Genomic DNA, 16,550 nt, shown 5'->3' with positions numbered 1-16,550 from the left:
CTCTCTCTCCTCTCTCTCCCTCTCTCTCCCTCTCTCTCCCTCTCTCTCCCTCTCTCTCCCTCTCTCTCCCTCTCTCTCCCTCTCTCTCCCTCTCTCTCCCTCTCTCTCCCTCTCTCCCTCCCCCCCTCTCTCTCTCTCTCTCCCCCTCCCCCTCCCCCAGTCTCAAGCAGGTCTCAAAGCTTCAGGCGGCCTGCAAGAAGATGCAGCTCCTCCACGAACTGCTGGACCATGGTGGGAACTACATCTCCGCAACTCTGCCTTTCCTCCTCCGCTTGCTGGAACGTGGCCTGGCACAGAGAATCCTGCTGCTGACGCACTCTCTTCCCCAGCTTCTTCCGGTAATGGCCTCTCTTCCCTTTGGTCATTTCTGCATGGTGGTTTTACCTGAGCTTCGTTGCTCACTGGACCCACATGTTCCTGTTGGGAGTCTATGCACCAGTGGTCTCCAAGCTCAGATCAAGTCCCCGCCCCTTTGAAATGCTGCTTTGTAATTGGCTTACTTTGTAGAGCTTACTGTAAGAGAAAATCCCCCCCAAAAAAACCTTTCTTCTGCTCAGAAAGAGCTCCCAGGAAGCATTTGCATCCCTGCCTCTTTACAACCTGCTTTGTAATAGGCTGTGAGAGAAACCAAGCTTGCATATCCCGCGCTTTGCCTCATGCATGGGGATTTTACCAGAGCTGAGCTCAGGGGAGAGGGAAGAATCTGGTTAATAGAGGGACGGGAAGTCCCAGGATTTGTGAGGGCTGGCAGTGAGGTCATCCCTAATGGAGGGAAAACTCATGCATAACTCCAAGGAACAACTGATACCGAGAATGCTAGCATGGGATGGAAGGATTCTGCATTTCTGGTCTGCTCTGGGGGAAGCAATGCAGGCAGCTGTGTTTTCCTCAGGGCGGCTTCCTAATTTCGTTCCCCTCATCTTTTCCCTCAGTGGCCGATCGACGCTGACCCCCCAAAGCACAAAGACACCGGATCCCTCTCATTTGGGCTTCTGCTGAGTCCTGACTTTGCTATCAGTGTCCTGGAGAAGGGGCCGGAAGCGGACCGTCCAGAGGTGAGCCCAAGGTGGTGTTCTATGTTTGGCACCCAAAACTCTTCCTGCCAGTTTTTCTCTTTCACATGAAGCTGCTTCATACTGAATCAGACCCCTTGGTCCATCAAAGTCGGTATTGTCTACTCAGACCGGCAGCAGCTCTCCAGGGTCTCAGGTGGAGGCCTTTCACATCACCTACTTGCCTGGTCCTTTTAACTGGAGATGCCGGGGATCGAACCTGGGACCTTCTGCACGCCAAGCAGATGCTCTACCACTGAGCCACGGCCCCTCCCCTTCCTGCATGCAAAACTCATTAGAGCTGCGTATTTCTGTTCAGCTCAGTTCAGTTGGGTTTTCTCAACTGTCTTTTAAAAAATTGTTCTCTCCGAGGCAAGGGTTGCCAGCTCTGGGTTGTGAAATTCTAGGAAATTTGGGGGTGGAGCCTTGGGAAGGAGGGATTGGGGGAGGGGAGATACCTTGGAGGGGTGTAATGCTATCAAGTCCACCCTCCAAAGCAACCATTTTCTCCAGGGGACCTCCCGGCCTCACCTGGAGGTTGGCAACCCTATCTGAGGCACAATAGCTAGTTATCTGTAAACCTCAAAAACTCGTATTTAAATATATTATTAATCGCTGCATGCAAGATTGGCATTCACTATGAAGCAGATCGGCGTTATGGCATTCTTTTTGTTTCCTTTAAACTCTGCTTTTATTCATACATTATCATTGGAAAATTTAAGACAAACAGACTTCAAACTGACTTGTACTGGTACGCCTTGCAAGGGTGCACCTGTTCTGTAGAATTTTCTCCTCGAGCTCTATTTATGTATTTTATGTATTTATTTTAAACATTTATTAGCTGCTTTTCTGCTGTGAGTGGATCCATCATGCCTGACCTCCCCATCCTTTCCCCCTCATTCTTGAAATCTTTAGGAGGTTGATCTGCTGAAATTCTGTCACACGGTGGCATCTGGGTAATTTTTAAGGCCACCTGTTTATGGTTGTATTTCATTGTTTGAAATGATGTTTCATTGATGTTTCATTGATGTCGCTGGTGTTTTATTGATGTTTGATGGTTTTCTGTATTTTAATGGTTGTTACCCGCCCTGAGCCTGGCTTGCTGGAAGTGAGGGCAGGCTATAAATTTGATAAATAAGTATAAATAAATAAAGTTCTGCCCTCTTTGCATCTGTTCCTGCAGGCGGTGGAGTTTCAGAGGTTCTGGGGGAAGCGCTCAGAGCTGAGGCGTTTCCAAGATGGCTCCATCTGCGAGGCCGTTCTGTGGGACGCGACGAACCAAAGCCAGAAGCGCCTCATTCCGGAGCAGGTCATTCGGCACCTCTTGCAGTTGTGAGTAGCTCTGCTGCGGGACTTGGGGTGGGGGAAGCATACACGTGCCTTCCCTGTTGTGGCCTCCACCGTATTGAGCGGCCTGCCCGAACAGGTCAGGAAGGCTCCCACTCTCCTGGCTTTCCGCAAACTGTGCAAAACTTAATTATTCAACTGGGCTTTTCTACATGGAGTAGCACTGCACAAAATGCTTCATAAGGTTATCTTCAAAACAGATAAAAGGAAGTATTTCTTCATGCAGCACATAGTTAAATTGTGGTACTACCTGCCCCAGGATGTGGTGATGACTGCCAACTTGGAAGGCTTGAAGAGGGACGTGGACATATGGAGTAGAGGGCTATTCATGGCTACTAGCAAAAATGGATACTAGTCATGATGCATGCCTATTCTTTCCAAGATCAGAGGAGCATGCCTATTACATTGGGTGCTGTGGAACACAGGCAGGATAATGCTGCTGCTGTCGTCTTGTTTGTAGGCTTCCTAGAGGCACCTGGTTGGCTACTGTGTGAACAGACTGCTGGACTGGATGGGCCTTGGTCTGATCCAGCAGGGCTTTTCTGATGTTCATATACCTATTCTCTCCAGGATCAGAGGAGCAGGCCTATTATACTAGGTGCTGTGGAACACAGGCAGGGTAATGCTGCTGCAGTCATCTTGCTTGTGGGCTTCCTAGAGGCACCTGGTTGGCCACTGTGTGAACAGACTGCTGGACTTGATGGACCTTGGTCTGATCCAGCAGGGCCTTTCTTATGTTCTTATAACTAGAATAGAAACTTTATTTTTTAAGAAATTGTGCTAAAGAGGGGATCGTGGTGAGGGAGCCTCCCCCCCCTCTCCGTTTTAACAGTCTCTCTTGCTGTGGTTGCAGACACATGGACATTCCAGAATCTGCCATCTGCTACACCGGCGCCCTCCTGGAGTCTGTGATCAAATTGGGACGTGAGGTAAGATCTTTATCCTCCCAGTCCTTTGAATTTCAGGGGTGCGTGCAGTAGAGTCTGTGCTTTGTTTGGCCCCTAGAGAGCCAGGGTGGTGCAGTGCTTGGAATGCTGGGATAGCGCAAGACCCAGGTTCAAACCCAACCGACCCTTGCTGGGAGATATTGGACCAATCATTCCCTCGATCTGGCCTACAGAATGGTTGGTGAAAACCACGTGCACCTACTCTGATCTCCTTGGAGGATGGATGAAATAAAAATGTGAGATAGTGTGTCTGAGTATCACTAGTTTGAGAGAAGGGGGAAATTAGATCCTAAATAGGAAGGAAATGAGTATTGTATGAACTTCAGAGGTTCTCCAGTTCTACTCCCTTAATCTTAAGGGTTCCTAATGGGTACTGTTGGACACATGAAGCTGCCTTCAACTTACGAGTCAGTCCTCTGCTCCCTCAAGGTTCATATCCTTCCTCTGCCTGAAAGCGACTTTCCAGGTTCTCGGGGCAAGGTCTTTCCTATCATCTACTACCTGATCCTTTTCACTGAAGATGCCAGGGACTGAACCTGAGACTTTCTGAGTACAAAGCAGATGCTGTGCCATGAAAGCATCCACAGAAGACTATGAAACGACGCCCCCAGCGTGGCATAGTGGTTAAAAGCGGCGGAGTCTGATCTCAAGAACTGTGTTTGATTCCCCACTCCTCCACTTGATGCCTGCTGGGTGACCTTGGGCTAGTCACAGTTCTCTCCGAACTCTCTCAGCTCTACCTACTTCACAAGGTGCTGTGGGGAGTGGAAGGGAAGGCGATTGTAAGCCGCTTTGAGACTCCTTAAAGGTAGAGGAAAGTAGGTTATAGAAACCAATTCTCCCATCCATCCATCCATCCATCCATCCATCCATCCATCCATCCATCCATCCATCCATCCATGAATGACAGAACTTGGGAAATGCCTTAATATCCTGGACTGTGTCAGTGTTCTCTAGTTTAACCCCTATGTGCAATGGAAAACACTTTCCTCCATTTTATTTAAATATTGAATCACGGAGGTGGAAGGGACCACCAGGGTCATCTCGTCCAACTTCCTGCCAATGCAGGAACTGCAGCTGTAATATCCCCGACAACTTGGTACTCAATTGATACTTAGAAGCCTCCAACGACAAAGAGTCCACCACCTCACAAGGGAGACTGTTGCAGTATTGAACACGCCTCACCATCAGGAAGTTCTTCCTCAAGAACTTCCTGACAGCCGTTCCTTAGTGGAACAGGCTTTCTCGGGAGGTGGTGGGCTCTCCTTCTTTGGAGGTTTTTAAGCAGAGGCTAGATGGCCATCTGACAGCAATGCTGATTCTGTGAAGTTAAGCAGATCATGAGAGGGAGGGCAGGAAGGGTTTCTTCAGCACTTGGCTCTTGTGGCCCTTTCTTACATGCCCAGGGAAATGCTGATTGCCACTTTGGGGTCAGGAAGGAATTTTCCTCCAGGCCAGATTGGCCAGGGATCCTGGAGGGTTTTTGCCTTCCTCTGGGCATAGAGCAAGGGTCACTGGGGGAGAGGGAGGGGAGGTAGTTGTGAATTTCCTGTGTTGTGCAGGGGGTTGGACTAGATGACCCCCAAGGTTTCTTAAGTTTAGACAAAACCTCCTTTGCTGTAGTTTATATCCATTAGTCCCAGAGCCAAAGTGGTGTAGTGGTTAAGAGCAGTGGACTCTAATTTGGAGAACTGGATTTGATTCCCCACCCCTCCACAGCAGACTCTAATCTGGTGAACTAGGTTTGATTCTCCCACTCCTCCACATGAAGCCTGCTGGGTGACCTTGGGCTAGTCACAGCTCTCCCTGAACTCTCTCAGCCCCACCTACCTCACAAGGTGCCTGTTGCGAAGAGGGGAAGGGAAGGCGATTGTAAGCCGGTTTGAGACTCCTTAAAAGGTAGAGAAAATTGGGGTATAAAACCCAACTGTTCTTCCTGTCATCCAACACGACTGAAACATGGTGGTTTCGCCCTCTGCGTAGCATCCCTTTAGGTATCAGAAGGTGGCAATCATATCACCACGCAAGGATCTCTTCTCCAACGTAGAGATTCCCATTTCCTGATGTGTAACTCAGCTTAGAAGAGCCCTGTGGCGCAGAGTGGTAAGCTGCAGTACTGCAGTCCAAAGCTCTGCTCACGACCTGAGTTCGATCCCAACAGAAGTTGGTTTCAGCTAGCTGGCTCAAGGCTGACTCAGCCTTCCCGCCTTCCGAGGTCGGCAAAATGAGTACCCGGCTTGCTGGGGATAAAGGGAAGATGACTGGGGAAGGCACTGGCAAACCACCCTGTAAACAAAGTCTGCCTAGTAAAATGGGTGTGATGTCACCCCATGGGTCAGGAATGACCCGGTGCTTGCACAGGAGACCTTTACCTTTAACTTAGCTTAGACATTTTCAGCTTTGCCTTTTGTGTCTGGCGTGGTTCTTGTAAACCCCTTGAATTCCCTGTAAACATTTTTCTCTTCTTCTTTTTTTTAATAATTGTTTTTATTTAAAAAAAAATCAGGGTACAGAATGAAAAAGGGGGAAAGGGAAAAAACGTAGGGAAATGAACATACATCTTAATCCTTGTCTGGCACAGCTGCCACCCATTATCTTATTCTAAGTAATAGATTAACCCTTATTTCACTTATATTGTTAGTTAACTCACATTTTACCCCATTTTGAGTTATGATTAAGAATTAAAAAGTTTTATCCTACATTTTATATCGTATCCTTTTTGTCTGTGATTTTGTGAATCAATATGAGTTATAACTGTCTTGCTAAATTGTTACTTAACATAACCTATCTTCTTATGATAATTGATATTTGCCATAAAAAGGCTGCCATCTTTCATCTTGTTCTGGAGCAAAGTTGATATCTTGACATGGACGCAAATTCATGCATTTCTCCCTTCTGTCTCTGTTCGGATTATCCACATAGTTCTAAGGCAGTTCTTAAACGGGCAAACCCTCCATGCACATTAATGTTGGAAATGAGTGAACCGTTTCTGAATGAATCTCAGCTGCTCAAAGACGGAGTTCCCCCTTCAACGCCTTTCGGGGCTGCTCACAATGACCAAATTGGCCTAGAGGTGGCACCTTCCGCACACATGATTTCTAGGAGCTCCCAGTCCACTGTCTGTTCTTTGTTTAAGGGAGTGGCAGGAAAGCTGCCAAAATCTGCTTTTTACCAAAGAAGAGGTTGTGGTTTGGCATGTGGTGTTTCTCCTGCCTGGCTTCATTTTTTCACTTTCTTCCTCTCTCCCTCCCAGCGTGGTGCAGTGGTTAAGAGCAGTGGACTCTGATCTGGAGAACCGGGTTTGATTCCCCACTCCTCCGCTTGAGCGGCGGAGGCTAATCTGGTGAACTGGATTTGTTTCCCCACTCCTACACACACGAAGCCAGCTGGGCGTCCTTGGGCTAGACACAGTTCTCTTAGAGCTCTCTCAGCCCCACCTACCTCACAGGGTGTCTGTTGTGGGGAGGGGAAGGGAAGGAGATTGCAAGCCAGTTTGAGTCTCCCTTAAGTGGTAGAGAAAGTCAGCATATAGAAACCAACTCTTCTCTTCCTCCCCGGCCCCATTTCATGTTCAGTAGCTCATGCTATCAATCTTTCGCAAATGTGCCCATCCTTGCTGCTAACTTGCTGGGGAGAATCCCAACACCTGGCAATCAGTCTAGGAAGCAGGGGGCTACATCTTCCTTGGCCCCCGAAACCACCATGAGGAGAGGGAGGGATCTGGGATGCCAGGCAGAACTGGGATGAACACATTGGGATGAACAGCTTTGTTGAGCTGGGATGAACACATTGAAGGATTCTTGCTGGAAAGCCAGCGTGATGTGATGGTTAAGAGTGGTGGACTCTAATCTTGAGAACCAGGTTTGATTCCCCATTCCCCCACATGAGTATCAGTCTCTAATCTGGTGAACTGGGTTGGTTTCCCCACTCTTCCACATGAAGCATGTCGGGTGATCTGGGGCTAGTCACAGTTCTCTCTGAACTCTCTCAGCCTCACCTACCTCACAAGGTGTCTTTTGTGGGGAGGAGAAGTGAAGGCGATTGTAAGCCAGTTTGAGACTCCTTAAAGGTAGAGAAAATCGGGGTATAAAAACCAACACTTCTTTTCTGGGATTGTTCACAGCCAGCGGGCACCGGCGAGGAAGCCATGGTGGACGTTGTCCGCTCGTACGACGACCTGAGCCGCAAGCTGTGGAACCTGGAGGGGCTACCGCTGACTGTGACGGCCGTGCAGGGGACTCATCCGGCACTCCGGTACACAGATGTGAGTCTGGTCCCCAGAAGTAGGGAGTGCATGTGTGTGTGTGTTGGGGTGATAGAGCAGATGCATCCTGCTGAGAACATCTGTCTGGGCCTCTCGGCAGATGGCGCTTGTCTGGCTGGCAAGATTTTGGAGTCGATTTCCACGGGAAGCTGTCATGCGAGAGAAGTTTGAGTCAGTGTTTGATCGCCCTCTTGGGTACGGAAGAGCAGCTGTGCTAGATCAGGGCCAAGTGAGGGTCTATCTTAGGCCAGCATCCTGTTTCACTTTGTCACCATCCTGGCCTTGAGGCTGCAGAGCGGTGCGGCCTGTATGCCTCAAGGCAGCCTTTTCTTCCCCCACAGGCCTGGCTGTAAATTTTCCAGCGGGGCCTGTGTTCCCCAGGCACCCTCTAACCCTCCGGATTACACCATGGAGGGCTGTTCAGTCCCTGACGCTGGGGAGCCAAGGGGTTGCTTTTGGAGGGAGCTGATCCCTAGGGTCGCCAGCCTCCAGGTGGGGCCTGGAGAACTCCCAGAATTATAACTGGGATTCTCTCCAGGATCAGAGCAGCATGCCTGTTATATTAGGTGCTGTGGAACACAGGCAGGATAAATGCTGCTGCAGTCACCTTGCTTGTGGGCTTCCTGGAGGCACCGGGTTGGCCACTGTGTGAACAGACTGCTGGACTTGATGGGCCTGGGTCTGATCCAGCAGGGCTTTTCTTATGTTCTTATGCCTATTACCTCCAGGATCAGAGGAGCATGCCTATTAGGTGCTTTGGGACACAGGCAGGATAATGCTGCTTTTATCTTGTTTATCCTAGAGGCACCTGGTTGGCCACTGTGTGATTAGACTGCTGGACCTGATGGACCTGGGTCTGATCCATCAGGGCCTTTCTTATGTTCTAACTGACCTCCAGGATGCAGTGATCAGTTTGCCTGGAGAAAATGGCTGATTTGGAAGGTGGACTCGGTGGCATTATGCCCGTGTGGAAAGGCAATGACAGAAACACCCATTTTCTATTCAGTTGTGATTTATATTCCTCTATAAGATCTTCCTTTATTTCTCCATTGGTTTCATACTTTATGTTCACATAATTATCATCTAATTTATCTGCTGCCTGGTAAAGATAAGGCTGTTACTCTATCTGCAGTTGATTATCTAATGGCTGCCTTGAAGATACCCCGAAAGTTATGACCAAGTTACGCCTAAATGCTCATATGCATACAGGCACTCTTTTTGTATTGGAAATGGCATTATGCCCTGTTGAGGCCCCTCCCTGACCTTCACCCCCCCACACACACAAATCTCCACCAATTTCCCAACCCATCCGCCTTCCAAAACACCCCTTTTCTGTTTGGAGATCAGCTGTAATTCCAGGACATCTCCAGGTCCTGCTTGGAGGTCCACAGCCCTACGTACTTTATTCCTTTCCTTTGTTTTTCTGGTACCACAGAATCGTAAGGGGGTACTTCTGAACACCATTCACTTCTGGAAGGGAGCAGGGGGGATGTTGGTCTCCAAGCGCTACATGTAGTCCTTCTGGGGCGGGTGGGGGGGCTGGTTATCTCCTGTGGAAAACAGGATGCCAGATTCGATGAACACCCCCTTCAGCCTGATCCAGCAGCGTTCTTTTCATGTTCTAAAAAGTACACGTTTAAAAAAATTACACGGGGCAAGGTCTGCAAAAGAATAATCCCTTCAAGGACTTGTTTAAAAAAATTGATCAGAAAATTGGGGGGGGGGGTAACTTCTGAAAAAAATCTCCACTAAAGTTTTTTTTTCTTTGCAGAGTGAGTGAAATGCTTTAAGATGATGTTTTACTCACTCAGAATGTGTAGCATCAAGATTGTCTTAAATAAGTGGTAACTCCTATGTATGAGACACATATAGTATATTTTGTTCATTGTTTAAATGTGATTAATTTGACCACAGTAAATATTCTATAATATGGTTGATGACACACGATTGAATAGTTCAGTTTTTTTCTGTGTAATAAAGCTTTACTCAATAGCTGTTTTCCCTTTCATGATGATATGAGGCACTTTGTCATCTGAGAAGTATGAGAAAGTACAACACAAATTTTGTAATAAAGAGAGTGCTATTTCAGCAGAAACAAAGATTCATGTTCTAAGGCAGCTGGGAGCGCAGCCCTTTGCGGTTCTTTCTCTCTTGGGTATATTTGCGATTTTGCTTTTCTTGATGTACATAAATGTGTTCAATAATATAACTTCGTATGCAAACACACAAATGATGTGTTTTATGTTAAGGCAGTAAAAAAAATGTAGGCGCAGAGTGGTAAGCTGCAGTACTGCAGTCCAAGCTCTGCTCATGACCTGAGTTCGATCCCGACGGAAGTCGGGTTCAGGTAGCCGGCTCGAGGTTGACTCAGCCTTCCATCCTTCTGAGGTCAGTAAAAAGAGTACCCAGCTTGCTGGGGGTAAAGGGAAGGTGACTGGGAAAGGCACTGGCAAACCACCCGTAAACATAGTCTGCCTAGAAAACGTCGGGATGTGACATCACCCCATGGGTCAGGAATGACCCGTTGCTTGCATAGGGGACCTTTACCTTTACCTTTTTTAGTAAAAAAAAAAAAAAAAATGTAGGCTGGTAGAAATTGCCTATATTTCTGTTTCCCCCCCCCAAAAAAAAAATTTGTGTTTTTTCCCCCAGCTTCAAAAGTTCCAGAAATCTATAATTTCTGTACAAGGCTTTCTTTCTTTTCAGAGTGGACTTTAACTAGCATATTTTAATTTGCTATAATTGTAAGAGAGAGTTTGATTGTGACAATTAGTATAATGTCAGTTTTTACAATGGATTTATTATTCTGTTGGAGAGCTGTAGGCTGTTTTTATCATCTGACTAGGGAGAGGGGATGCAATTTTTATTTATTCAATGGATGTTACGTAACAAAGCATGAAAAAAGATGATAATATTTACAATAATTCATGAAAAGCAAATGGATAAATCTGGTTTTCTCATTCCAAAACACAATAAAAGATTATCCAAGGCTCATTAAATTTCTGTTGGGCCTGATTCAGCAAGCAAAGAGAAATAAAAGGACAACACTGGCTATAGGAGATAAAAATAAGGCCGAGGCCAATGGTGCAAAATAGGTTACAAAAATATTACTCAGAATTGAACTTCCCTACGCATTTCACCCAAGGGGCTTCTTCGGGGGGGGGGGGGGTGTCTAGTTCATACATTAGTCCTTAAAAATAAAAATTCTGTACAGAATTTATGCTCATTTGATCTCCTGATTCAGCAAGCACCGTTTTGTGATTTCCAAGATTAACAGCCTGTCTTCTATTGTCAGTCTGTAGTTTTTGATACTCCAGAGAAAGACAGCCTTGCAAGCGTGGCGTAGAAGTTGAGAGTGTTAGACTAGTATCTGGAAGACCCAGGTTCAAATCCCCCATGTGTGCCGTGGAAGCTTGGGCCAGCCACGGCCTCTCAGCCTGACCTACCTCACAGGGTGGTTGCGAGGAGGCAAGCCGCTTTGGGTGCCCATTAGGAAGAAGGGTGTATAAATGAATTAAATAAATAAAATAAACATCTTGCATCCAGCTATCCTGAAGAGCCTGCCTTGTGTTCGGGGTCTGCCACCATCTTGGAACATGAGGGGCATACCCTTCCAGCCTCCCCTCTTTCCTTCCTCCATTTTAAATGCCATTCTTTCGTTTCCCTAGGTCTTCCCTCCGGTCCCCATGAAACCAGATTACGCCTACTATGGCAGGAACAAGGATCGAGAGTCTCTGGTGCCCTTGGCAGAGAAGCCCTGCCCTGCTTATATATCTCCAATGAAAGGCAAGGATGGGTTTTAAAATTCTGTGTACAGTTCTGGTCACCACACCTAAAAAATGATATTGCAGAGCTTGAGAAGGTGCAGAAAAGAGCCACCAAAATGATCAGGGGGCTAGAGAGCTTCGGGCTGTTTAGCCTGGAAAGAAGGCGGTTAAGGGGAGACATGATAGAGGTCTATAAAATTATGCATGGTTTGGAGAGAGTGGACAGGGATAAGCTTTTCTCCCTCTCTCATAATACCAGAACGTGGGGTCATCTGCTGAAGCTGGAGGGTAACAGATTCAAAACAGACCAAAGGGAGTATTTCTTCACACAACACGCAGTTAAATTGTGGAACTCCCTGCCCCAGGATGTGGTGATGGCTGTGCGGTGGAACACAGGCAGGATGGTGCTGCTGCAGTCGTCTTGTTGGTGGACTTCCTAGAGGCACCTGGTTGGCCACTGTGTGTGAACAGACTGCTGGACTTGATGGGCCTTAGTCTGATCCAGCAGGGCCTTTCTTATGTTCTTATGTTCTTATTGAGAGTGTTGCCTTGGAGCTGGGGGTGTGAATGTGGGGGCGGCGGAAGGTCTTGGGCATCCTATTGCTAGTTTATAGATCAGTTTTGTTTGCAAAGTGCTTTGCAGCATGAACTTTTAAAAAAACCTTCATAACAGGCTTGGGAAATAAATGATGGCCCCCATTTTACACGGGGGGCCAGGGAGACAGGCTGAGAGAGAGAGGGTTCCACCGTGGCTCTCCAGCTGAGCCAGGGGTTGGTTGGGTGGGTGGAGTGGAGTGGAGGTTCGAAGCCAGGAATGCTTTATTGCATTATGATTCTTTCCATCCGGTCCATCTAAAAAATAATATCCCATATGGCCAATTACTTCGATTGAAACGGAATTCAACTCAACTAGTTGATTTTTTCCAAGCAGCACACAATTTGAATGCTGATCTCCTACAACGGGGATACCCTAAACATGTCATTCTAAATGCTATGCATCAAACTAATAACAAACCTAGGGAATCATTAATTACAGAATGCACCACTCTTAAGCCTACACGACTTACTTATGTGATGCAATATACTTCCATGTCACCTCTAATTGGCCAAATTCTCCGTAAACACTGGCACCTGGTGCAACATCTACCCGGTTGCCAAGTACCTCCACGGATTGCATACAAACGCACCAGGTCTTTTAGAGACATACTAATAAATCCAATATCACGCTCTATGTCCTCATCCAATTTGCCTGCAGGTAATTTCAAATGTGGCTCTTGTCAGAGCTGCAAATACATGCTGACAGTTCGTGAAATCACGAACCCAGTAACGGGTCGCATATTCAAAATTGATAGTTTTAATAATTGTGACTCACGGCACCTTATTTATGTGATCAGATGTGCATGTCCTCTCTGGTATATTGGACAAACCCAGAGACCTATAAAATACCGGATCAGTGAGCACAGGTCCAGAGTAAGAAATCACGTTCTGGAGGCTCCCCTTACCTCACATTTCCTGGAGAAAAACCACTCTGATGAGGAACTTTCTTTCTTTGTATTATGGCGTTATACTAACACTAAGAAATATGAGAAAACTGACATTGAATTGATACTTAGACGTCAAGAATCTAAGTACATACATATGTTCGATTCCTTACATCCTAAAGGACTAAACACATCGCTAGATCTAGCATGTTACCTATGAGCAAGTACATCACTTACACTATATGGTTCTGTCACTTTAAAACATTCTGCTCACATGGTCTCCTTGTATCAGGTGACTAGACTCTTTAAATGCTCTCCGTACTCAGGGCTACTTTGCCAACGCGAAAGCCAGTTAGTAACAGCTCGCGTGTAAGTATCAATTGTTTGTTTATTCCTATAATGCTTACTTTTGATTCCTGTTATTTATAGACCATTTTGCATTGTGTATATTGCTGTATTTTTGTAGTGGCCGCTGAGGAAGGCTTTTTTGTTAAGCCGAAACAGAAAGACAACCGGGCTTCTGTTTAAATGAAGAACTGACCTTCTTACCTCTTGAATGACAAGACGTTCTATACAGCTAAAAGGACTGCAAAAAATGGACATTGTACCTATGTTCTGTAGTTTAATTTTGTGTTCTTTGGTATATACAGTTCAGTTTGTAAACCAAGTTCATTGTATATAGTGTATATGATAGTTTGAATAACACTATTACAAGTATTTAATTTTGAATTATTCATTGTCTTTGCAACACGTTGCTGGTTTGGGTTTGCTCAGCTTTCCAAATTCAGCTCTGTCTGGCTGTTGGACCTGGCTGTCAGACCCATATCTTTCCGAATCATCCCGGGTCGAGTATTTCTGTACCGCTTAGAGCAGCTTTTTCTGAACGTTTTGGGTAGTCAGAGTGGATTAAAATGGGCTTGCGCTCAAAAAAATGTATAGGTTCTTTTTATTTTAATATTTATTTATTTATATGGGTACAGAAGGGGGGAAAGGGATGGGAATGAATAAGGGGGAAAGTCCGTCTGATGATGTGGTCCCAGCCCCTCCTTCCTTCTTCCTGTGCTCCTTCCTGCTAACTTGTTCTCTCCCCCTCCTCCCCCAGTCATGTGCCACATGGAGGGGAGCGGCCAGTGGCCGCAGGACAAGGAAGCCATCCGGCGGATCAAGGCTGCCTTCCAGGTGCAGCTGGCGGAACTCCTGCATGGGCAACACCACCTGCTTTGCTGGCCCGGCCCCACCCACACCGATGTCTATAAGGTAACGGTGCCCGGCGGGTGTGCCTTTGTAACCATCTTGTTTGTGGCTTCCTAGAGGCACCTGGTTGGCCACTGTGTGAACAGACTGCTGGACTTGATGGGCCTTGGTCTGATCCAGCAGGGCCTTTCTTATAAAACCCGTTTGCTGTCCATGGATGTTTGCCCTCCATGGGGAGGGGCCATGGCTCCATGGTAGAGTATCTGCTTGGCATGCGGAAGGGTCCCAGGTTCAATCCCCGCCATCTCCAGTTAAAGGGATGAGGCAAGTAGGTGATGTGAAAGACCTCTGCCTGAGACCCTGGAGAGCCGCTGCCGGTCTGAGTAGACAGAACTGACTCTGATGGACCCAGGGTCTGATTCAATTTAAGGCAGCTTCATGTGTTCATGTGATGTCGTCATTTTCTGCACAGTGGTTAAGAGCGGTGGACTCTAATCTGGAGAACCGGGTTTGATTCCCCACTCCTCCTCATGAGCGGCGGACGCTAATCTGGTTGAACTGGATTTGATTCCCCAGTCCTCCACATGAAGCCAGCTGGGTGACTTTGGGCTAGTCACAGCGCTCTCAGCCCCACCTACCTCACAGGGTGTCTGTTGTGGGGAGGGGAAGGGAAGGTGATTGTAAGCCGGTTTGATTCTCCCTTAAGCGGTAGAGAAAGTTGGCATGTAAAAACCAACTCTCCTTCTTCCACTGTGTCCCCCACCCATCCTCTGACCTCCAGATAAACCGAGAGCCAGTGTGGGGTAGAGCAGCAAAGTAATACATTGGGACTCATGCTTTCAATTCCCTTTCCACATCCGTCACTCTTTTCCTTCTTAAAAGAAGAGCAGGGAACTGCTTATTCATTGTGAGTTCATGAATGAGTGTTAGCCAAATTGGAGTTCTCTTCCTCTCGTTTTTATTTTTAGTTGGCCAGAAGTGCTGTGTTGGCAAGAACAGATTAGTAAGCGGATGGGGCGGGAAGCGTTAGAGCATGGGTCCCCAACAAGATGGCCGTGAACGCCATGGCGCCCGCCAACACCTTTCCTGATGCCTGCCAAGTGTTTTTAGAAAGTGGGTGGGGCCAGGTGGGGCTTTTGCCCAGCAAGGCTTCTGATTGGCCATTGGATTTTTGATTTTTAAAAACGTTGCTTTAGTGGCAGCTGCCACCCCAACACAAGGATCTTCACTGTGTGTGACGGAAGGAAAACCGTGGCAGCCATTTTGGGGTTGGCTCCGCCTCTTAAGGCAGCCATTTTTGTAGCCTTTTTTATGGCTGCCACCCACCACTCTGCGCTAGAATTCCAAAGGTGACCACAGGCTCAAAAAGGTTGGGGACCCCGGCATAAGAGACGGGCTGTGTTCATTCCCGGTGCAACAGAGTCTGTAAGAAGTCAAAATAGCAGGCTGCTGCTTTGTAAACGAACTGTAGCTTCAGGAACTCTTCGACATCTTTCACAAGTAGAAGAAGAGGAGTTGGTTTTTATATGCCAGCTTTCTCTGCAACTTGAGGGAGACTCAAACCGGCTTATAATCACCTTCCCCTCCCCACAACAGACACCCTGTGAGGTGGGTGGGGCTGAGAGACTGTGACTAGCTCAAGGTCACCCAGCTGGCTTTGAAGGTAGGAGCGGGGAAACAAATCCAGTTCACCAGATTAGCCTCCGTTGCTCACGTGGAGGAGTGGGGAATCAAACCAGGTTCCCCAGATCAGACTCCGCTGCTCCAAACCACTGCTCTTAACCACTACACCATGTTGGCTAAGGTTACCAACTGCAAGTTGGGAAATTCCTGGAGATTTGGGGGTGGAGTCTGAGGAGGGTTGGGTTTGGGGAAGGGAGGGTCCTTGGTGGGGTGTAATTGCCATACAGCCTACCCTTCAAATCAGCCATTTATTCCAGGGGAACTGATCTCTGTAGTCTGGAGATCAGTTGTAACCCTGCCTGGAGGTTGGCAACCCTATTCACAAGGCCGACACGCGTTCTCACAACTCAGCTACCCAGAGGGCAGGAGAGCCAGCGTGGTGTAGTGGTTAAGAGAGGTGGTATGGAGTGGTAGACTCTGATCTGGAGAACCGGGTTTGATTCCCCACTCTTCCGCATGAGCAGCGGATGCTAATCTGTTGAACCGTGTTGGTTTCCCCACTCCTACACATGAAGCCAGCTGAGTGACCTTGGGCTAGTCACAGCTCTCTTAGAGCTCTCTCAGCCCCACCTACCTTCAAGGTGTCTGTTGTGGGGAGGGGAAGGGAAGGAGATTGTAAGCTGGTTTGATTCTTAAGTGGCAGAGAAAGTTGCAATATAAAAACCAACTCTTCTTCTGTCTTCTTTCGGCCGCACCCTGATTCTGTGCTTCCAGTGGCAGATGTGTATTAGAACAGCCAATCCATCCACCAGGGAAGCGAGATGGGGCTGGTGTTACGGAAGGGTGCCATGAGGGAGGGAGCGCTGTAGAAGGAT

The 16,550-nt window shown here is 47.4% G+C and overlaps 1 protein-coding gene across 1 annotated transcript in view; it reads left to right on the top strand.

The window, feature by feature from the left end:
• NOL6 (nucleolar protein 6) overlaps nt 1–16,550 on the top strand; it is a 67,417-nt gene that overhangs the window by 18,637 nt on the left and 32,230 nt on the right. The window contains exons 12-18 of the mRNA XM_056849088.1: nt 161–338; nt 933–1,055; nt 2,236–2,384; nt 3,253–3,328; nt 7,470–7,610; nt 11,279–11,396; nt 13,961–14,115. Of these exons, the coding sequence (XP_056705066.1) occupies nt 161–338; nt 933–1,055; nt 2,236–2,384; nt 3,253–3,328; nt 7,470–7,610; nt 11,279–11,396; nt 13,961–14,115 (940 nt within the window). The remainder of the gene's footprint in view (nt 1–160; nt 339–932; nt 1,056–2,235; nt 2,385–3,252; nt 3,329–7,469; nt 7,611–11,278; nt 11,397–13,960; nt 14,116–16,550) is intronic.

This window comes from Euleptes europaea, chromosome 4, assembly GCF_029931775.1.
Source record: "Euleptes europaea isolate rEulEur1 chromosome 4, rEulEur1.hap1, whole genome shotgun sequence".
NCBI lineage: Eukaryota > Metazoa > Chordata > Lepidosauria > Squamata > Sphaerodactylidae > Euleptes > Euleptes europaea.
This window is presented reverse-complemented; position numbering and strand designations above follow the sequence as displayed.